The 18,652-nt window shown below is 29.6% G+C and overlaps 1 protein-coding gene across 2 annotated transcripts in view; it reads right to left on the reverse strand.

Moving 5' to 3' along the window:
• The window catches only part of LOC132939573 (zwei Ig domain protein zig-8-like), a 421,440-nt gene that overhangs the window by 106,413 nt on the left and 296,375 nt on the right, over positions 1–18,652 (reverse strand). For both annotated transcript variants that reach the window (XM_061006819.1, XM_061006820.1), the window contains exon 2: positions 17,470–17,666. In XM_061006819.1, coding sequence (XP_060862802.1) covers positions 17,470–17,666 — 197 coding nt within the window. The remainder of the gene's footprint in view (positions 1–17,469; positions 17,667–18,652) is intronic.

Here is an 18,652-nt window from a genome sequence, read left to right on the forward strand (position 1 = left end):
GCAAAACACACGTGGAAACTTCTAAACCATAATTACAGAAAGCAATACAATTCACCAAAAATTTGTATCGAGAAAGCATAGCAAATTTGTAGTTAAATAATGAAGTTATAAAATAAAATCATCTTATTGGACATTTTACGTAGAAGTGTATGCTTTATTTTACAAATAATTTTGAACAATAATAACAGAGTCATAGACAATTTAACTAGAAATTATTGTAGCATATTTGCACTATGCACTGTCTGACACCAATGGCAACCAATAAAAAAAATAAATACTAATTTCTATTATTATTGTAATAATCTTCAACCTGCAATGGCAATTATTTATAAATAAACTCATTTCATAAATTAATAAATTTAAAAAAAAAACATCGTTGTAAGACAATAATATGTTTCCGAAATAATAAGGTATCAACAAAAATGAGTATAAAATAACCCAACAAAAACACTCCGCCAAACTCCATTAAAATAAAAATCATAATTACCTATTTAAAAAAACAGCTCTAAAATGTCTGATATATTTTTATCGCTAAGTCTTTGAACTGTAGGTATCATTTATGTTAAAATAGTCTGCAAAAAAATTGATCTTAGCTTTGTGACTTAAGTTAAGAAGTTAAAAATACTATAGTACAATGATTGCATATTAATATAGTCTTCAACTGTCATTGAAATAGGAAGTGCGTATTACTTATCAAGTGATTTAAAGTCACCAAGCTAAGTTCAATTATTTATATCTAAAGACTTAGCTATAAAATGTTATCACAACTTTTAGAACTGTTTTTTTCACACAGAGTTTGGTGGAGTGTTTTTGTTGAGATAATATGCATATTATATATATATATATATATAATATACTAGCAAGATAATCATATCGTATCTTAGCTTTAGGTACGTAATATATTAATAAATTAATAATTACTATGATTGTGTGCACCGCGTGTTATTAATAATGTAAGTTTAGTTCATAATAAGCACTCCGAGTAGGTACGTACGTTTGTTGTTAAAAAATTGTAGCTATCATAACTATTTCTAGAAGAAATTGCTAATTTATTTAAGTATGAACAAAAATATTATTTGGGCTGAAATGTATACGTACCTATATAATAATACAACACTTCACCGACCCGCGAATCACATAATATAAAATCAAAATTAGGAAACAGTGTAAATTACAACGCACTGCATTAAAATTCATAATTACCATACATAATATTATAAAACAGTGTAGTTGAACAGACTTGTGATATCTGAACTTCCGCCATATCTACTATACGTTAAACACCAACCCGGTAGTTGGTAACTATTCATAAATGTATTTGCACGTGACGTTTATCGTGTTTAATGTATAAATATTTCTATTTGAATAATGTCATTCGTGTCTCGGCAGACGGGTTTTTTTTAAGTTCACGGTGAGGTCGTGTTTGGCGTGTGCGAATGGCAGTCTAAGCTAGGTAGGTAGGTTTAGGCAATAAATTAGCGAGATACGCATATTTTATTTCACCGAACTCTGAACCCAATGTTTTTCCACCGATTTTTCCATACGTATTACACGTTCACAAAATTGCCAAAATCCAATTGATTTCAATGGCTGATAATAAAGTACGACCGAAAAAAGGTGGAATAAAAATATATTTTTCTCATTTGCAAACGTGATCCTAAAAAAGGTGACTTACATTTTTATAGAGGCGAGTAACACAATACAACTTTTCTCGTATTTTAATTTATGTGGAACTCTTATATATAGGTACGACGTACTACGCGTGTCGTTCAAATAAGACTTGCAAATTAGTAACGAAACACATTTGGTATTGCTGACAAAAAATAAAATAAATCTATACTTGCCACGAAATATTTGCTTTGTCGGGTGAAGAGCATGATGAATGATCCAAAATTTCGAAAACTTTTAATTTTATCAAAACAAATATAATTAAGTGTAAAAATAACTGAGCAAATGGTATTTATTAATATGATTGTTTTATTTTTTTCATAACTCGCATAATTATTAAATATTGGGTCAATAAAAGTAACGATTGCTCATTTTTAAAATCACTTAAAAATGTTCGAGTAGGTAGTTCTCAAGTTTCACAATTATTTTTAATGTTTAATGATCAATGTAAGTAGATAATTTACGAAAGAAATGTCTATAGTAATTTATTACTTTCCCAGTGTAAGAACGTCGCGCCTATACCTAAATATAATATAATATATTAATTTAATTGATATTTTTGGTGCGTTGTGATGACCTTAGACCAAAGAAAATGCACATTTGATTGCGGCAGATAAAATACTCGCATAATTATTATAAAATATAATATACTATTTTTTTGGAACGAAAGAATAAGTAACTATATAGCTAAAATGGATGTGCACGTTTATCGGACGATTGAAAACGGCAGTTAACCGTTATGATCTTTTATTGCTGTTTTTTTTCACAATTTTTCCCGCAGGTCTAATTTTTTATTCTTGCAAAACTACTTTTAATATAATATTGAATACTTTGTAAATCAAATGGAATAACGATAGGTACTACGTGAATTGTTGTCGGAAATGGGTATCCGCAACGATGGAAACGTGGTTAGGAAACCCATTAAAGTATTAAAAAATAGTTGATGAGTCTGTATATAGTCTTGTATATTTTAAACTGATGGCGACCTGAGCGCCTTCGATAAGGTTAAAAGAAGGCATGTGACAAATTTCCGGACGAAAGGAAAGGAAATAAAATTTAATCCTGCCAGGGAAAAAATAGCGAAATCTCCAACGCCGCCGTCGACGACGGCGCTGAGTAGACAAAAATAATGTTGATAATAAATATATAATAATAATAATAATAATAATAGCAATAATAGTAATATATATATATAAAACAAAACGTTAAACCGTTTGGACGTAACGAAAAAAAAAAGGGGTGGGTTCAGAGAAAACCTTCGGACGGGGCGGGAAAAAGCGATAAAGGGTAGAGAAAATGTCATAAAAATAACGAGGACTCGGCCGCCGCTGCCTGGCAGTAAAACTGCTGCTGCTGCTGCTGCTACTGCTGTGTGAATCCAGCGTATACATATAATATCCGATGAGGACGCAACCACCGCCTCCGGGGGAGTAGAGGAGTGATAGCGGGAGCGACGATAACCGGCTCTTTAAAAACGACATTGTTCGGAGTTTATTCTTTATACCCACACGCCGCGTACCCATCGCGTACATGTGTACTATATACAGTATACGTCGTAAGCTCTCGCGGGCCAATGGCGCAGATGGACGGGACAAAACCTATAAAATATCGAATTCATCACGATTATCGAGGTCTCCCTACTATATGCGTTGTATACTTATAAATCATGAATAAGATGAAAATCGGTCATTGTTAATGTAAATCCTAAAGGCACGACTATGTACGAGTACATAGGCATTGATATAATTAATACCTCTAATGATAACTCGACTAATTAGGGGGGAGGGATTGCCACCCCAGAAACAATATTGAGAGGGAAAACTGTTACCGTTTTAAATGGGTAAGTGAATTGTGATTCATTTTCGCCTCCTTCCTTCTCACCAGTAATTAGAGCCAAGTGCAGCCTACGGTAAGTGTATCTCAGAGACCGATTTCCGAGAATCGCTTGAAGGTCATTGATCAGTTGGTATTTCCATGAATTCATTAGCATTTCTGTGAAGCTCCATTGACCATAAGTGTACCATAAGTGTTCTGTGTATACTGTATACTGTACATGCTGATAATTAAAAGTACACTACAATATAATATAATTTAACTATAGCAGACTACAATAATTATTAGTCATTAGTAATGTATGCCTAGTTATTTGTGTCACTGGAAAAAATAGATACCATTATTGACTTACATTATAACGTACACGATAGTATATTGGTAGGCGGTAAAAAAGCCCAGAATCAAATTAAATATAAATATTATGAACACATATAAATATGATATTATATTGTGAAATAAGTTATAATTTATAATTATAAATTGTTTTATTTAGTTGAGTCATTAGGTAGTTAATGATATAATTATGGTACCCCCCCCCCCCCCTAATATTTTTTAATAATATAAATATTATTATATTTTATAGATACTATTGTACGAATATAGTATATTTTATAAAACCAACTTATAAAAACCCAAATCCCCCTATGATAGCTCAGTAGCTATGACTAAGATAATATTTAGTACTTCGTAATAAACAATAATCACTGTTGCAATATTTCACAAATAGGTATATTGAAATAATGCAGTTTAGTTCGAGTTTTGAGAATTGTTTTCGGAAACCTATAGGTATATTTCAACAAGTTAAGCACAATGGTGCAATTAGAATTTGTCGGACGGACTTAGTTCCAAGGTTTTAACATTTACATACGCAGATTATTGTACGAATAATTAATTATTATTTTAAAAAAAACTACTCGTATACCTACCCGATGAACAATAACCAATTAATAGGAATGACGTGTAAAATCAGGTTTAATAATATATAATAATTGATATTACCTATGTGGCTATTCTTTGAATGTACCTACAGCATAAGCATCTAGACAACATTATTCATTTCTGGCTAGACTATATTATAGGTCCGTAAACTACCTGTGATATAAATAAAAATAAGGCATATTAGGTATGACTTTTTATCGAACAAATCACCCCCTTCAAGTTTAGTAACAGGTGCTCAAAATTTACCAAATTAATTAACCCAGACGCCACGGTTTGATTTGACGAAGTGCATGCTGCCCGTCGGACAGAGATGAAGACGGTAGGTAATTATACACCACCGGTATGACGTCCACTTAACCGTCATCATCGGTTAATTTTTCCGGTCGGGTTAACAAAACCTATACCGTGGTACCGACCACATATAACATTCAAAGGTAACACGGTAACCACACGCGATTGTCGTGTTCGAAAACGAACGTCGCTCGAAGCGTTGCGCTCGCGAATTTTCTGGTGTTGACAATAATACAAACGATCCGTCGATGTTCTTTGCGAGCGGCCCTTACAATGATTTTGTATACAATATTTCACGATAACAATAATTTTCGACGTCATAATGGAATACGTCTTATGATTCGGTTTCTGTTCGTCGAATTCATATTTCTATTATTGACGCATTATGTTATTATAATGTTTATTTCGGTTTCGTGTGAAATCATCGTTTTAACAACAAATTCAGAAACCCGCGTTATCCATATAATAATATTATAAAGCCAGCACACATCACGAGACAATAAAATGAAACATTAAGTTGACAGTAAAATACGATAAGTAAAAATCATTGAACACCAACAATATTGTCCAGATTTACCTATATATTAAGATATAATTGCTCTCAGCATTGGAGATAAAAATCATTAAAAAAGCTCGGTAGGTAATACAAAGATAATAATATTATTATTAAATAACGTCTTCCTGTAAGTTCGTGACTAAAACTGCTAACTTATTGTAACCAGTGTGCGAATAAAATACAACAATCGCGTGTTTTGGTGTTTACATTTCTCATAAATGTGTCGCATCTAGCACATAAATCTTTGCAACTGTATAGTAGTTTGTTCTAGTAGCCAATGATTATAATATTCAGCATGGGCGTGTCCGTTAAAATGTCAATGAATTACAGTAAGTGTTGCATTACATTAGTTTATATTGGAATTTATTTTACCGAAAATGCCTTTTTCGATTTATTACCTCACATTCTCGATTCTTTCTTAATTCCTCAAGGTTCGCCGGTTTTCAAAACACTCCTCGGTGCATAATAATATTATAGAGCTGTGAAATTGTAGAAAAAAAATAGCGAAAATATAGTATTGCAGTCGTTAGTTATTAATGTGCACATTAAAGTCGAAATACAATACTTTTATTTATAGTTACCTACGTCAGAGTTAACACCTTTCGATACCCAACGCGAAAAAGCATTTTATTTAATAAGCAATTAGTTAATCATTACATTCGCATATACAATAATTATATAATTATTATGGAACCTTGATATGTTTAAAAATACACAGCAGAGCAGTACCTAATACTATACTATACTATAGTATACTTGAATATAATATGGTGTCTCCGTAATTTATCTAATGAAAAAGCAATCAAGTCAATTAAAAATCAGGACTAGTTCTTATGTTATTTATTATAAGGATCTCAAATCAATTTTTCGTACTGTTGACTTAGCTGATGTTTATACAAATTATTTTAAAATTATATATACTGCAATGTCTGATCTATATAATTAAGGCTGTGCATTTGTAGGAAAATGCATTCACTTATGCTTATAATAGTTTTTACATAGCTTTTTAGTACAAAGTTTAAATTAGGTTTGAATTCAATTTGGCATTTTATGAATTTTTTAATTGTTTGGTCTTTGTTGGCATTTATTGGTCGATTTTAATTTTTATTACTTTTTAACAATTAAATTAATTGTTAATTAAAACCTTTTACTCATATTTTATGAATTATTTTTTCATTTTCTTCTTATACTTACATTTTTGTAATCAATTAATAAAAATTAAAAATATATTTTTTTCTACTTAATACAACTATTTGTCATGAATTCTAACATACCACATACAATTCACATTTTTATATATTATTAGTATCATATTAATTATCTTATATACGTTTTTTTTTTTTTTTTCCTCTTCTGTATGCTCTAGTATCATTAAGTAAACTATAATTAAACTGTAACATGTATATCTTAAACGCCAATAACCCTGGCAGTTGAGGCGTATTTCTAAATAAGAAGAAGACAACTATTTGTCAACGTTTTATTTATTTATTTTTTAAAAAAAATTTTGGGGTTGGTTTATGGTGTTTTCCATACTGCAGTTATTGGGACTCTAATGTTTTTTCAAGGGTTTTTAGAACATTTTGTATTGTTTTTTGTTTTGATGATTTAAACGCATTTTTAAGGTTTTATAACTACTGCATCAAATGCACAGCTCTAATCGTTATTCTGGATGGCAGCTTGCATTCATTACAATATGGATGTGGTATTTTTTTATTTACGGGTATAATAGAAAATTCTATTATAATATTATTACGGCCACAAAACAAAACCTGACATAATCAATGGATTGACCCTTGTGTAATTAATAATATTGTTTATTATAATATTATCATAATATATACTATACTGCAGAGTACTCGTATTATGGATTTTATATGATAATCTGAAACATCATATATATGCACAATACTTTATTATGGTATTATAGCTTGGTATTGCGTTTACATAATAATATGTTACACGATTTATTATTGTCTATCTATTATAATATTATGTAGATATAACATTAGGTATGTGTAGGTAGGTACTGTGTTTTTTTTATTTTATTGAATAGTATATAACCATGGTTATTGGTCTGTAGTTCTGTGAAAAAAAATATAATATGTTTAACTACTAGCAATAACATGTATGCCAGGTACTGCCAGTGTTTTTTTTATTTTTAAACCGATTTTCCGTGTGAAGGGTGCCGGGTGGGGGGCATAATTAAAAATTATATAATTACCTACATGCAATATACTATAGTCTACAATAATTAATGTTCTAAATAAAAATATAAATAAATGTTTTTCCAACGTTTAGTATTATAGTAAAATCTAAAATATAATTACGATGAAGTAGAGAGAGCTTCGATACTTAGAACTGTTAGAAGTAGGTACATACTATTTCACCATCAGTTTTGTATTTCCATTGTACTATTGTCTATGGTGGATAAACTAAAAAAATTATAGTATTCTCTTGAGTAAAATGTATTAAATATAGCTATTATACTTCTTTAGAAGTATCAGCACGAACTTCATATAACAGTCTCTTAAAAATTATTTTAGTGTATTTACCTATTGACCTATAACACGTGGTCGAGAAATAATTAAGAGTAAAAAATAAATTGAATTATAATATTAAGTATTTTTTAATAATATTTACTTTTGTAAAACAATATAATGATCACGATTGCATCGTAATTTAATTAATGCGCATTGTACATCGAATACCCACGTTATAGTAATACAAGATTCCCAAACAATTTTTTTTATCAAAAACCTTTTAATTTTATTCTACAATATTATAATCATGTAATGACCTCATCCCTCGGAACTTAAAAAAAAAATTCATACAAAGTACCTAATTGATCGGCAAATCAATGGCAAGGGTTTGCCGACCGCAAAATTACTATTTTAATAATGATTGGTTACATTATAATTTTGTAATAATAATCTCAGCCGTAACGTCGGTCCCATAGATCTAGGTGTACAGCACGGCTGCAAAATATTATGCACTTACGACGAGTTATAAATTATTATGATTTTTAACGTACTTATCACGCGTTTATTTCGTCGTATTCGTATACATATATATATATATATATATATATATATATAGGTGGCGCACTGGGCTCAAACAACGAACGCCATTGTTGTTGTAATATCATAATAGATTTAGAACTGAAAATTACACCGTATTAAATTACGGCGATACATCTCGTAATTATAAACCTATTAGCATTATAATATACGCGCTGTATTCTTCGCGGGCGCTCGGCGTTGATAATAATAATTTATATTATGTTATTATTAATTTAATACTTTTAAGCGTGAGTATAACAACACCGTGTCACCGGGCGTTACCAACTACACGTGTGTAGTAAGCTGCGTCGGACTTTGCTGCGCAGCCCGCCGTTTGTCTATTCCGCCCCGCACACTAATGCATTTTTAGAGGAGTGGAAAAACTCATTACGAATTATCGCGTTGACGGATAGGATACTAATGGTTTCGTTACAAACGTTTTCACGTATTTTCTAGTCGACAAGAGTCTAAACGAAATGGCATTCCTCCCGTTACGTATTGTCACCCCCCCCCCCCCCCCCATCTCTTTCCAACCGCAAGCAAAAACGTGCAGTTGCAGGAACGATAATGTTTATTTTCTTTAGCTCTGTCTCTCTTTCTCTCTCTCTGCGACCGCGTGTGGTCCAAACCTCCACCACGAGAATCTTTTCGCCTTCGAGAACATACGCATACTGTTCGAGTAGGTAGTGCGTGGATACGAAATAATTAGAGAACGGAAAACTAGTCATAGCACTTCTGTTCCTCACTACTTATAGTTGTAAACCAGCACGTCATAAAAAAAAGTAGTGAAAGTATATGTAACCACTCTGCTGTACTGTCATTATAGGTGTAGAGTTACCTAGTCATTGAGGAATAAGTCACGGTAACGTAATATTTGTGCATCAGCTATATGCTTAAATAATTTATATGATTGGTGTAATTTAAATGGTTTGAACCTCAATATCAGTAAATGCAAAATATTATCATTTAATATTAAAAAATCTCATGTTTATTTTGATTATAAATTTAATAATGTCTCTATTGAACCTGTGGATTCATTTACCGACTTGGGAACCACTTTCGATTCTAAGTTATGTTTTAATCAACACATTGATAAAATAACCAATAAAGCATTTCAAAATCTCGGTTTCATTACTCGAACTTGTAAAAATTTTAATAATGTAAATGCCCTAAAAAATATTTATTTTGCTTTTGTCAGATCACATGTAGAATATGCATCCCTTATTTGGTCATCAGACAACATAGGAGTTAATCATAATCTCGAAGCTATTCAAAATCGTTTTCTTCGCTCTCTAGCATTTAAGTTTAAAATCGAACGTCCACCACATTCAAATTATAACGGAGTATTATCCTACTTCAATATAGAATCGTTAAATACAAGAAGAAGTAACCTCCATTATTTATTTTTATTAAAACTATTAAACAACTCAATAGATTGCCCTTATTTACTGAAACGATTAAATTTTCGAATAAATACTAAATCCACCAGAAATCTAGAAAGCTTTTTAATTAATAATGTTTCTAAAACATACTCTAAATCATCTCCTTCAAATATACTGATGACTATAGGAAACACTATGAATATTAATTTTAGTTAAAATTATTATAGCTGTAAAATTATATACCACATAATATGTAATTGTTATATTAATTGAATGTAAACTTTATACTATTTGTACCAACATTTTATTGTATTCATGTCACTACACAAAACAATTTTTTTTTTTTATATATATATTATTCTGTAAATGGAGTTTTTTTTTCCGTCAATAAAGATAATAATAATAATAATAATAATGTTCTACAATTTCATATTGCATGGTTGGTCATATGTAACCGTTGAATTTAAAATGAAAAATAAAATTTAAAACCCATTAAAACAAATATTATAAAATAATAATAATATACTCATTGCCCACGGTGCACCCTGTATACTTATAAAATTAATATTTTTTTCACATATTCATATTCTACCTATTGTAGACATCAAACTGATTTCACAGTTTAAATTTGCAGTTGAATAACACATCATACACGTACAATGTACATATATTTGATAAAACTATGCCATGTTTCATCTGAGTGAATACTGTAAATATATTATACTTATATGCATATTTTATGGATACTTGGTAATATTTTAATTTGGTGCATATTTTGACATATATTTGACTTGAAATAAATAAATAATTAAAAAGGTGGGAAAGTGGATGTCGCTCTGCTGTACTGTAGGTTACAAGTGGGTCACTGTATAATGGATGGTATTAAATTTGAATTCAATGATATATCATTGTATAAGAAAAACGATTCTGAGTGGAGACGATATGTCAGTCTAGGTATAAGACATATTATACACTTATCTATGGTATTAAAAAAAAAATTGACCTATAATAAATTCCAAATTAATCATATCACAATATCCATTAGGTACATATAACGCGTTATACATCAACAACAAACCGTGATACTATCATCATAATATATCGATGAAAATATTACAAATTAGAAGTTTCAAGTGCCCACGAATAATATTATACAATCACAACAAAATAACTAAAATAGTTATTCTAGGTTTTTATGTAATTTCGTCCAAATTTGAACTTAAAATGACTATACAAATAAACTGTGCTTGTGTATTTTTTAGATTTTTTGGTAACCGAATTATCTATTTACATGGAATCTTGTTTTAAATTTTCAATCCTTAGCTATAAAAACTGAACATTTTATAATTTATTAATTACAATGGTTGATAATTTTCGAGATTTTGATAAATTCTGTCCAAATTTGATCTTTAAATGCTTATAAAAAAAAACTGTGCCTATGTATTTTCAATATTTTTCAACTGCTATTGTAAAAATATATCAGGAGTCTTGTATTAAATTTTTACACTTTTTGGCCCAACAGATAAAACTTTATTGATATTTATAGAAAAAAAAAACTAAAAAAATTGAAAACTGAAAATGCCCGTAAACAGCTCAAAAAGTGTCAAAATATTTTCAAAATTGTATGGTGTATAGGAAATGCTAATATAAACATTCAGTGAAATTTTCATGTATCTACAGTTATTCGTTTTTGAATTACAAGAAAATAAGGAAATCGGTACATGAGAAATCGAGTGAATATCTAATGTTGTAAAAATATGAATTTAAAACGCTCATAAAAATTTAATTTGACTTTCTTGTAGAAATTTTTTTTTTGATAAAGTTAGACAAACTTATGAGGAATCTTGTATTAGATTTTAAAATCTTAGATTTAAAAAGAAAATTTTTTATGAATTTCTAACTCAAAATAATTTGCAAATTTTCGTGATTTTTCCGTATTTTTTCAAGATTTGAACTTTAAACGTGTATAAAAAAAAACTGTGACTAAGGATTTTTAATTTTTTTCATCTGCCTTTGAAACAATAACCTAGGAGCCTTCTATTAAATTTTCAAGCTTTTTTACCCAACAAATAAAATTTTATTGATATTTATAGAAAAAAAATTTAAAAAAACTGAAAACTGACAATGTCCGTAAACAGTTCAAAAAAAGTCAAATTATTTTCAAAATTGTATTGTGTATAGAAAATGCAAATATAAACAACCAGTGAAAATTTCATGCATCTACGGTCATTTGTTTTAGAGTTACACCAATAACCAAAATCGATTTTGTTAAAAATCGATTTTGCGTAAAAATTCCCGTTTTTCCTTAATTTTTCTTTTGTTTTTCACATCGCTTTTGAAAACTACTGGGAAATTAAAATTTTGACCTCCCCAATGCACCAACGATATTCACTTTCCCATCGAACAAGATACTGAAGTCGAAAATCGAAGCATTATTTCGACTACTTATCGTGTACACAGACACAAAAATAAAAAAATAAAAAAAAAAAAAAATAAAAAAAAAAACACACATCATTGTAAAATCAATACATTCATCGTTTCACTCAGAATCTAAAATTACAAAGGGTCGAGAAACGCTATTGGTGAATTATCCCGTATAATATTATTATGACGTATACACTATACAGCGTATACAACAACTGCAGAGAAATAGTCTCGAATAGTCTTTAATTAATTGAGATTCGTTCCTCGTCGTATTCGATTAATTTAATTTCGAGGAGACGAGTTGTTTTTTACAATCATATTTGTACTGACCCATCAGTTAAGTAAAAATGTTTAGAAAAACAACTACTATATAGGTACTAACTAATTATTTATGAAAACATTTTTCCAGATACTTATATGAAAATCAAATACTCATAATTTTTTACCTTTTAGATCATTAGTTTTAATCATCTCTAGACGGCCATTCAGTTTTTAATTTCCTGAAGTTCATTAAATAAAAGCTCTTAATTAGCTCGTGGATTAATTTTCAAGTTCATCGGACGATAAAAATAATTATTTCCATAGGTTTTAAATGCTGATTAATTTTCTCAAAATTAATTTATGATAAATTCATAAAAATAATTAAAACACTATTAAACATATTGCACTATGTCTAAATCTATATAATATACACACACTCGACAACTGAATGTTGTAATCGTTGTAAATTGTCTTCGTAAATTATCGTATAATTTTCAATTAAACAACGACACCAAATTATAAATGTACAGTATCAAAAAATATCATTTTTAGTTTTAAAAAAACAATTTGTTTTAACCTAATTATAATCAATTATTGTTTGGTTACTTTTGTACAACTAAAATAACTGTATAAAATAATACTGTAGGTAGTGCATACCTTTTTACTACAGGAAAACATCAGAACAATATAAAACTCAATAAAATATTTATCATGAAATTCCCTGCAAATATTAAATGGAACATTTAAGTCTTCAACGGAGTTCTAACTATTATACTTGTTGGATGATGCCATTGGAATTATTTTATTACAATATAATAATATAATCCCGAGTTTCTCTAAAATAGCACTATACCTATATACTATTTATCAATATTGCAGTTCATGTGTAATATTATAATATTTGTGATATTCAGAAGTCATGAATTTGACATATTAATTAATTTTAAAAAGTAAATCAATATGTAATGCCATTTCGCGATTATATTTTGTTTCATCGGTTTCTTCCATCTATTCAAATCGAAACGTAACAAAAAACACAAGCTTAGATTTTTTACTCGGACTAAATAATATTTTTTTATATTTTGATCGTTACAACAGTACAATTTATTATTTTACATATTATTATTAAGATAAATACATAAACGAGCATAAATCGCAATTCGCAATACAAGAAAACACACTTAAATCTAATCATAGTCGTGCGCAGACTTTGTTCGCAGGGGGGGGGTCTTAAAAATGTCTGTACCAAAGATTCTTGTACTAATGACTACCGTAAAAAGCGGTGACTTCGGACATGTGGGGTGAATTCGGACAACACCATGTTTTTTTAGTTATCTTATAATTTTAGAATACACGTTTAATAAAAGTTGAAAACTGATACTCTACATTAATATCTATTATAACCTCCATATAAAATAATATTTATTGATGACATAATGATGTCATAGTACATGTTATGGAGGTAAATAAAAAATATTATATTTTTGTATTTTTAAATTATATAACTACATTGACTACTGTAGCACAACGGCAAATAGAAATATTTGATTGCGGTTTTCGGTTACCTATACCCGTGTATAACTTGTCTGTGTTAATTGGTAATTGCATTGATTTTAAAATATACCATAAAATCAATGGTAATTGTTACCTATAAGTGCAAATTGTTAAGTTAACACATTAACTATTCCCAAATCATATGTCAACAATGTAGGTGGTCGTCCGTATATAAGAATTATAATCCTAATGTTATTTAAAATGTCGTTGATGGTGTTAGTTATAAAAAAATGACAACACAATAGGTAAAAACAGAAAAGTAAAAAATACATTTTAAGTTGACATGTTTATAGAAAAGTAAATAATTATATTTTAAGAATATTTAATAAATTATGTTGTATTTGCGAAAATGTATGAGGTTTTTTTTATTTCAATTCAATGCATTTTTTTTAATTTAAATATCTATATATTGTCCGATGTCACTCATTGTAATTATAACATCAGTTTTTAATGAAATCTAATATTATAGGTAAGTGTCCAAAGTCACCCCATTTTGCGGGTCACAAAATTCAACTTTTAAAAAAAGTGTGAACTTTAATGACCTTAATGATCATTCTTCTGCTATATGATCTTCTTTTCACTAATTATAATAGTATTTTAGTATTTTAGTTAGGTATATTATGTGAAAGTTTAATGTAGATACTAAATAAGAATATTCTGTTTTTTCGGACCTAAAAAAATAGTCTACTAGTTAATATAGTGAATAGTAGAGACGTAGAGTATTCTGTGATAATAATAAATCATTTGGTCGATGATAACTGATTAATTAATAACTTAATTACATTTATTCACAGATATATACAGATATATATAGGTACTATATGAGATTCAAACTGGCTTCACTTTTTTCATGTAAAATGTAAAAATGTGATATTATCAAATAAGAGGGGTGGCTAGTAATAATAATAATGATTATCAAATGCATAATCATAGCCGAAACTAGACTTCTAAGACGTGGGGTGCTATAATATTTTATATTTTAAAAACATAAAATGTTTGGTATTTCAATATAATAATGATAGTTGGATGTAAAAAAACGCGGTGTGCTAAATTAGAATTTGGGGTGCTAAAGACCGTTTTGCACCCCCCTAGTTGCACCAATGTTCACGATCGGGCCTATACTTAATATGTATTATCATAAACTGATTTTCATATAATGATTAAAATTGTTACGGGGCAGATATAATTATTTTTATCCTTTGCTAATTAGAACACAGCGGCAATATGCCAATTAGGATATTTACTGTACGCATCGATAATATACTAATTCCGAAGGCGAACGGTTTTGTGTGAACGATGACTAAATATTTATTTTTTCAGCTTTTCCTGAAAATTAAACCTTAGTAATCGGATTACCCCGACGAGCGATGACTGTAGTCTTCGTAATTCGACGTATACGGCCGCCGTGCACGTTTCGATATTAATTCAAAATTCTAATTTTTCGCGACCGTCGTAACTACGGAAAATCGACATGTTTGCACTTTGCGTATATAGGGGTGATTAATATACATTTACATATAAGTATATTTATGCAGGGCTTGAAATCGAAATAAAATTTTTCGATTTTAATTTCAATTTTGCTTATCGATTTTAGTTCTTTTTGATTTAAATTTAAAAATAATTTATCGATTTTAGTTTTTTTCGATTTCAATTTAAAAATAATATATCAATTTTAGTATTTTTTGATTTTGATTTAAAAATAATACATCGATTTCATTATATTATGATTTTGATTTTAAATATAATTTTCTTTTTTTCAATTTTAGATTACATTTTAAAATTTAAATATCAAATGTATACTATTATTATTTCAATGTCACTGAAATATTTTCAATTTATGAACTTTAACTATACATTTTTGATTATTCTTTATTACTTTTACATTTCAATCAATGTGAAATTTAGATTAGATTTTAGATTCTGATATTGATTAACTTTATCAATTAAATTTCTGTCGCAACCAGGCCCGTATTTAAGGGAGGGCTCGGAGGAGCAATTGCCCCTGGCGGCAGTATAAAAATTAGGTTTAGGGGCGGCAAAATATTGAAATGGTCAAAAATGTAAAATGAAGGTTAGCCCCTGGCGGCAATATTTGTTAATATGGGCCTGGTCGCAACCATTTAAAATTTAAATAATAATGCCCAAGATCTAACGTTTACCTAGTGTTTAGACTTTTTTAATAACAAGGTCTACCCATTTAAAATTATACAATATGACAATTTTACAACGTGATAACTAATAACCGGGCATGAGCGGCATACACGGCAAGCTTCAGCAAACTGAACAGTCAAATCGACAAAATGTAATGATTGAGATTGACGACGCGTAGCAAATTAAATTATTAAAACTATTTTAGTATTTTAGGTTATTGGTTTAAACTTAACAACATACGCGCCACGCACTAAGATATTATTATCTTACCTCCATAATACAAAATATCTATATACGGAATAAATAATGTACGATAATGGAAAAATTATTTTTCCAAGCATTTTACTTAATAATAAGTTAAATGTGTGTATGGAAATAAAACTTGCAATAACAACAACTATCGCCTGTCGAACGCTGATTCCTTTTATCCTATAATATGTAGGTACACTATATTGTAAAGATTCTATTTTAACTTTCAAGAAAACAAAATATTAGACACAAGTTATTAATTATTACTAGTAATTAGTTATTACTATTGTGCATAATACGCAATATGGTCATTATGTAAGTATATAATAGTCAATGCTATAACTTATAACCCAATATATCAATGCGTGTGCCTATTAACAATATAAAATATAAATAGACCTGATGGCTGTATGCCTGTATACTTTTTAATTTTAAATTAAATGTTTTTTGTAATTTCTTTAAAATCGATATTATTATGATATGATTTCGATATTGATATAAATTATCGATTTCAACTTTTTTCAATTTTAATATAAATTTTGGAAATCATTAACCAGCATTAATGATTTCGATATTACTTTTGATTTTTTAAAAAAATTTTAACGATTTTTATCGATATTTAAAATCGATTTTGAAATCGATTTCAAGCCCTGTATTTATGTTTAAATTGTACGCGACTTCAGTTTTAATCATTATTTAGTTGTACACTTGTACACGTCTTTTATCCGAGAGAACTTGAAAAAGGTTTCATGTACTTATTTACTATTGTATAGTATAATTCCTTATGAAATTTATCAAAATTATTTAAACACCTTTAATAGGTATACAGTGATGGATTACCGGGATCGTAATAATATGCGGGTAGACACTATCGTGTTACACACGGCCTACAACTGACTGTAAATACTATTATATTATGTATTATTATTAATTATCGTACCTATAATTTTTTTTCTAAACTATATTAGTGATCATACGAATTGTAATAACAATCGGAGTTCATATTAGTTGCCGTTTGGATATCAGCTGTGGGATTTATAATCGACTGCGGAACACGCGTATCTGCACGGATCGGACGATAAAGACAAATTGAATCGCTTACCGTTTTGTTGTCCAAACTCTTGACTTTGCATGTCAAATACGCCGATTTTCCTTCAAGCGCCGTCACGTTCCTGGGCGTTTCCGGGTCGAATTGCGGCCCAGAGTATTGGTTGGCGTCCGGTTTCACGGCATTGACGTCACGCCCGCTGCCTCCGGCGCTGTTCTTGTCGCTGCCCCCATGACTCTGGTACGAACACCCTGTGAACAAAAATAACGGTATGTATATATTATGGGTTTTTATGATATTTTCGTCCGTCGGGTAAACGAAACCAATTTCATCCCATCGTCCGTCGTGCCCTGTGGCGGAGGTGCCCGTTCGGTGCGATGAGCGCTGCGGGACGGCTCAGGTCAGGCAGGGGTCCTGCATCGAATCCCCCCGGGATCGACTCGATCCTCCCCGAAAACGCAATCAATCCCCTCTGCTGCTGCATAAACATCGTATTTTATTTTATTATTATTCACTTCGGTATTTCCTAGAGGTTTGAAAATTTGTTATTTTTTCGTTGTTTTTTATTTTATATATCGTGAAACATATACACTGAAAATTGTTTATGATGTAGTATAACAGGGGTCACCAATTACTATTTTTGGAGTGCCACATTGGGAATTTTGAAAATTTTCGGGGTCCATCAAAATTTAAAGCAAATATTCTTAACATATTACTTATTATAATGCAACAGTAACTTAGTGATAGTGGCCTAGTGGAAATAAAATAATAATTGTCCGATTATATTAATTAAAATAAAATAAAATACAAATTTATAATAATTATAATGTAACTAGAAAATCTGGTTAAAACTTTAAAATTATTGAGAAAAATGGTGAGCCTTGCTCTCAACCAACCATATGAAATTGTATGATTCGTGCACTTAATTTTTTTTGTGTAGGTTCTGAATTTACAAAGTTCACAAATTACTGAAAAATTTTTGGCAAATGATTTATATGAAGTCTCATAATAACGTTTAGTATTGAAAACTTTAAAAAAAGCTACAACTGTCGGGTGGCAAATCAAACAAATACATATTATGTACTTATTATTGTCGGTTTATACTTTTTTTTCATTATCATGCGGGCCGGATAAAATTTGTTCGAGGGCCGCCATTTGGTGACCGCTGTAGTATAGCATTATACGATATACACGTGACACGTGACACGTCCCTAGCACTATATACTATAGAGTCCAT

The sequence above is a fragment of the Metopolophium dirhodum genome, chromosome 2 (genome assembly GCF_019925205.1).
Source record: "Metopolophium dirhodum isolate CAU chromosome 2, ASM1992520v1, whole genome shotgun sequence".
NCBI classification, from domain to species: Eukaryota; Metazoa; Arthropoda; class Insecta; order Hemiptera; family Aphididae; genus Metopolophium; species Metopolophium dirhodum.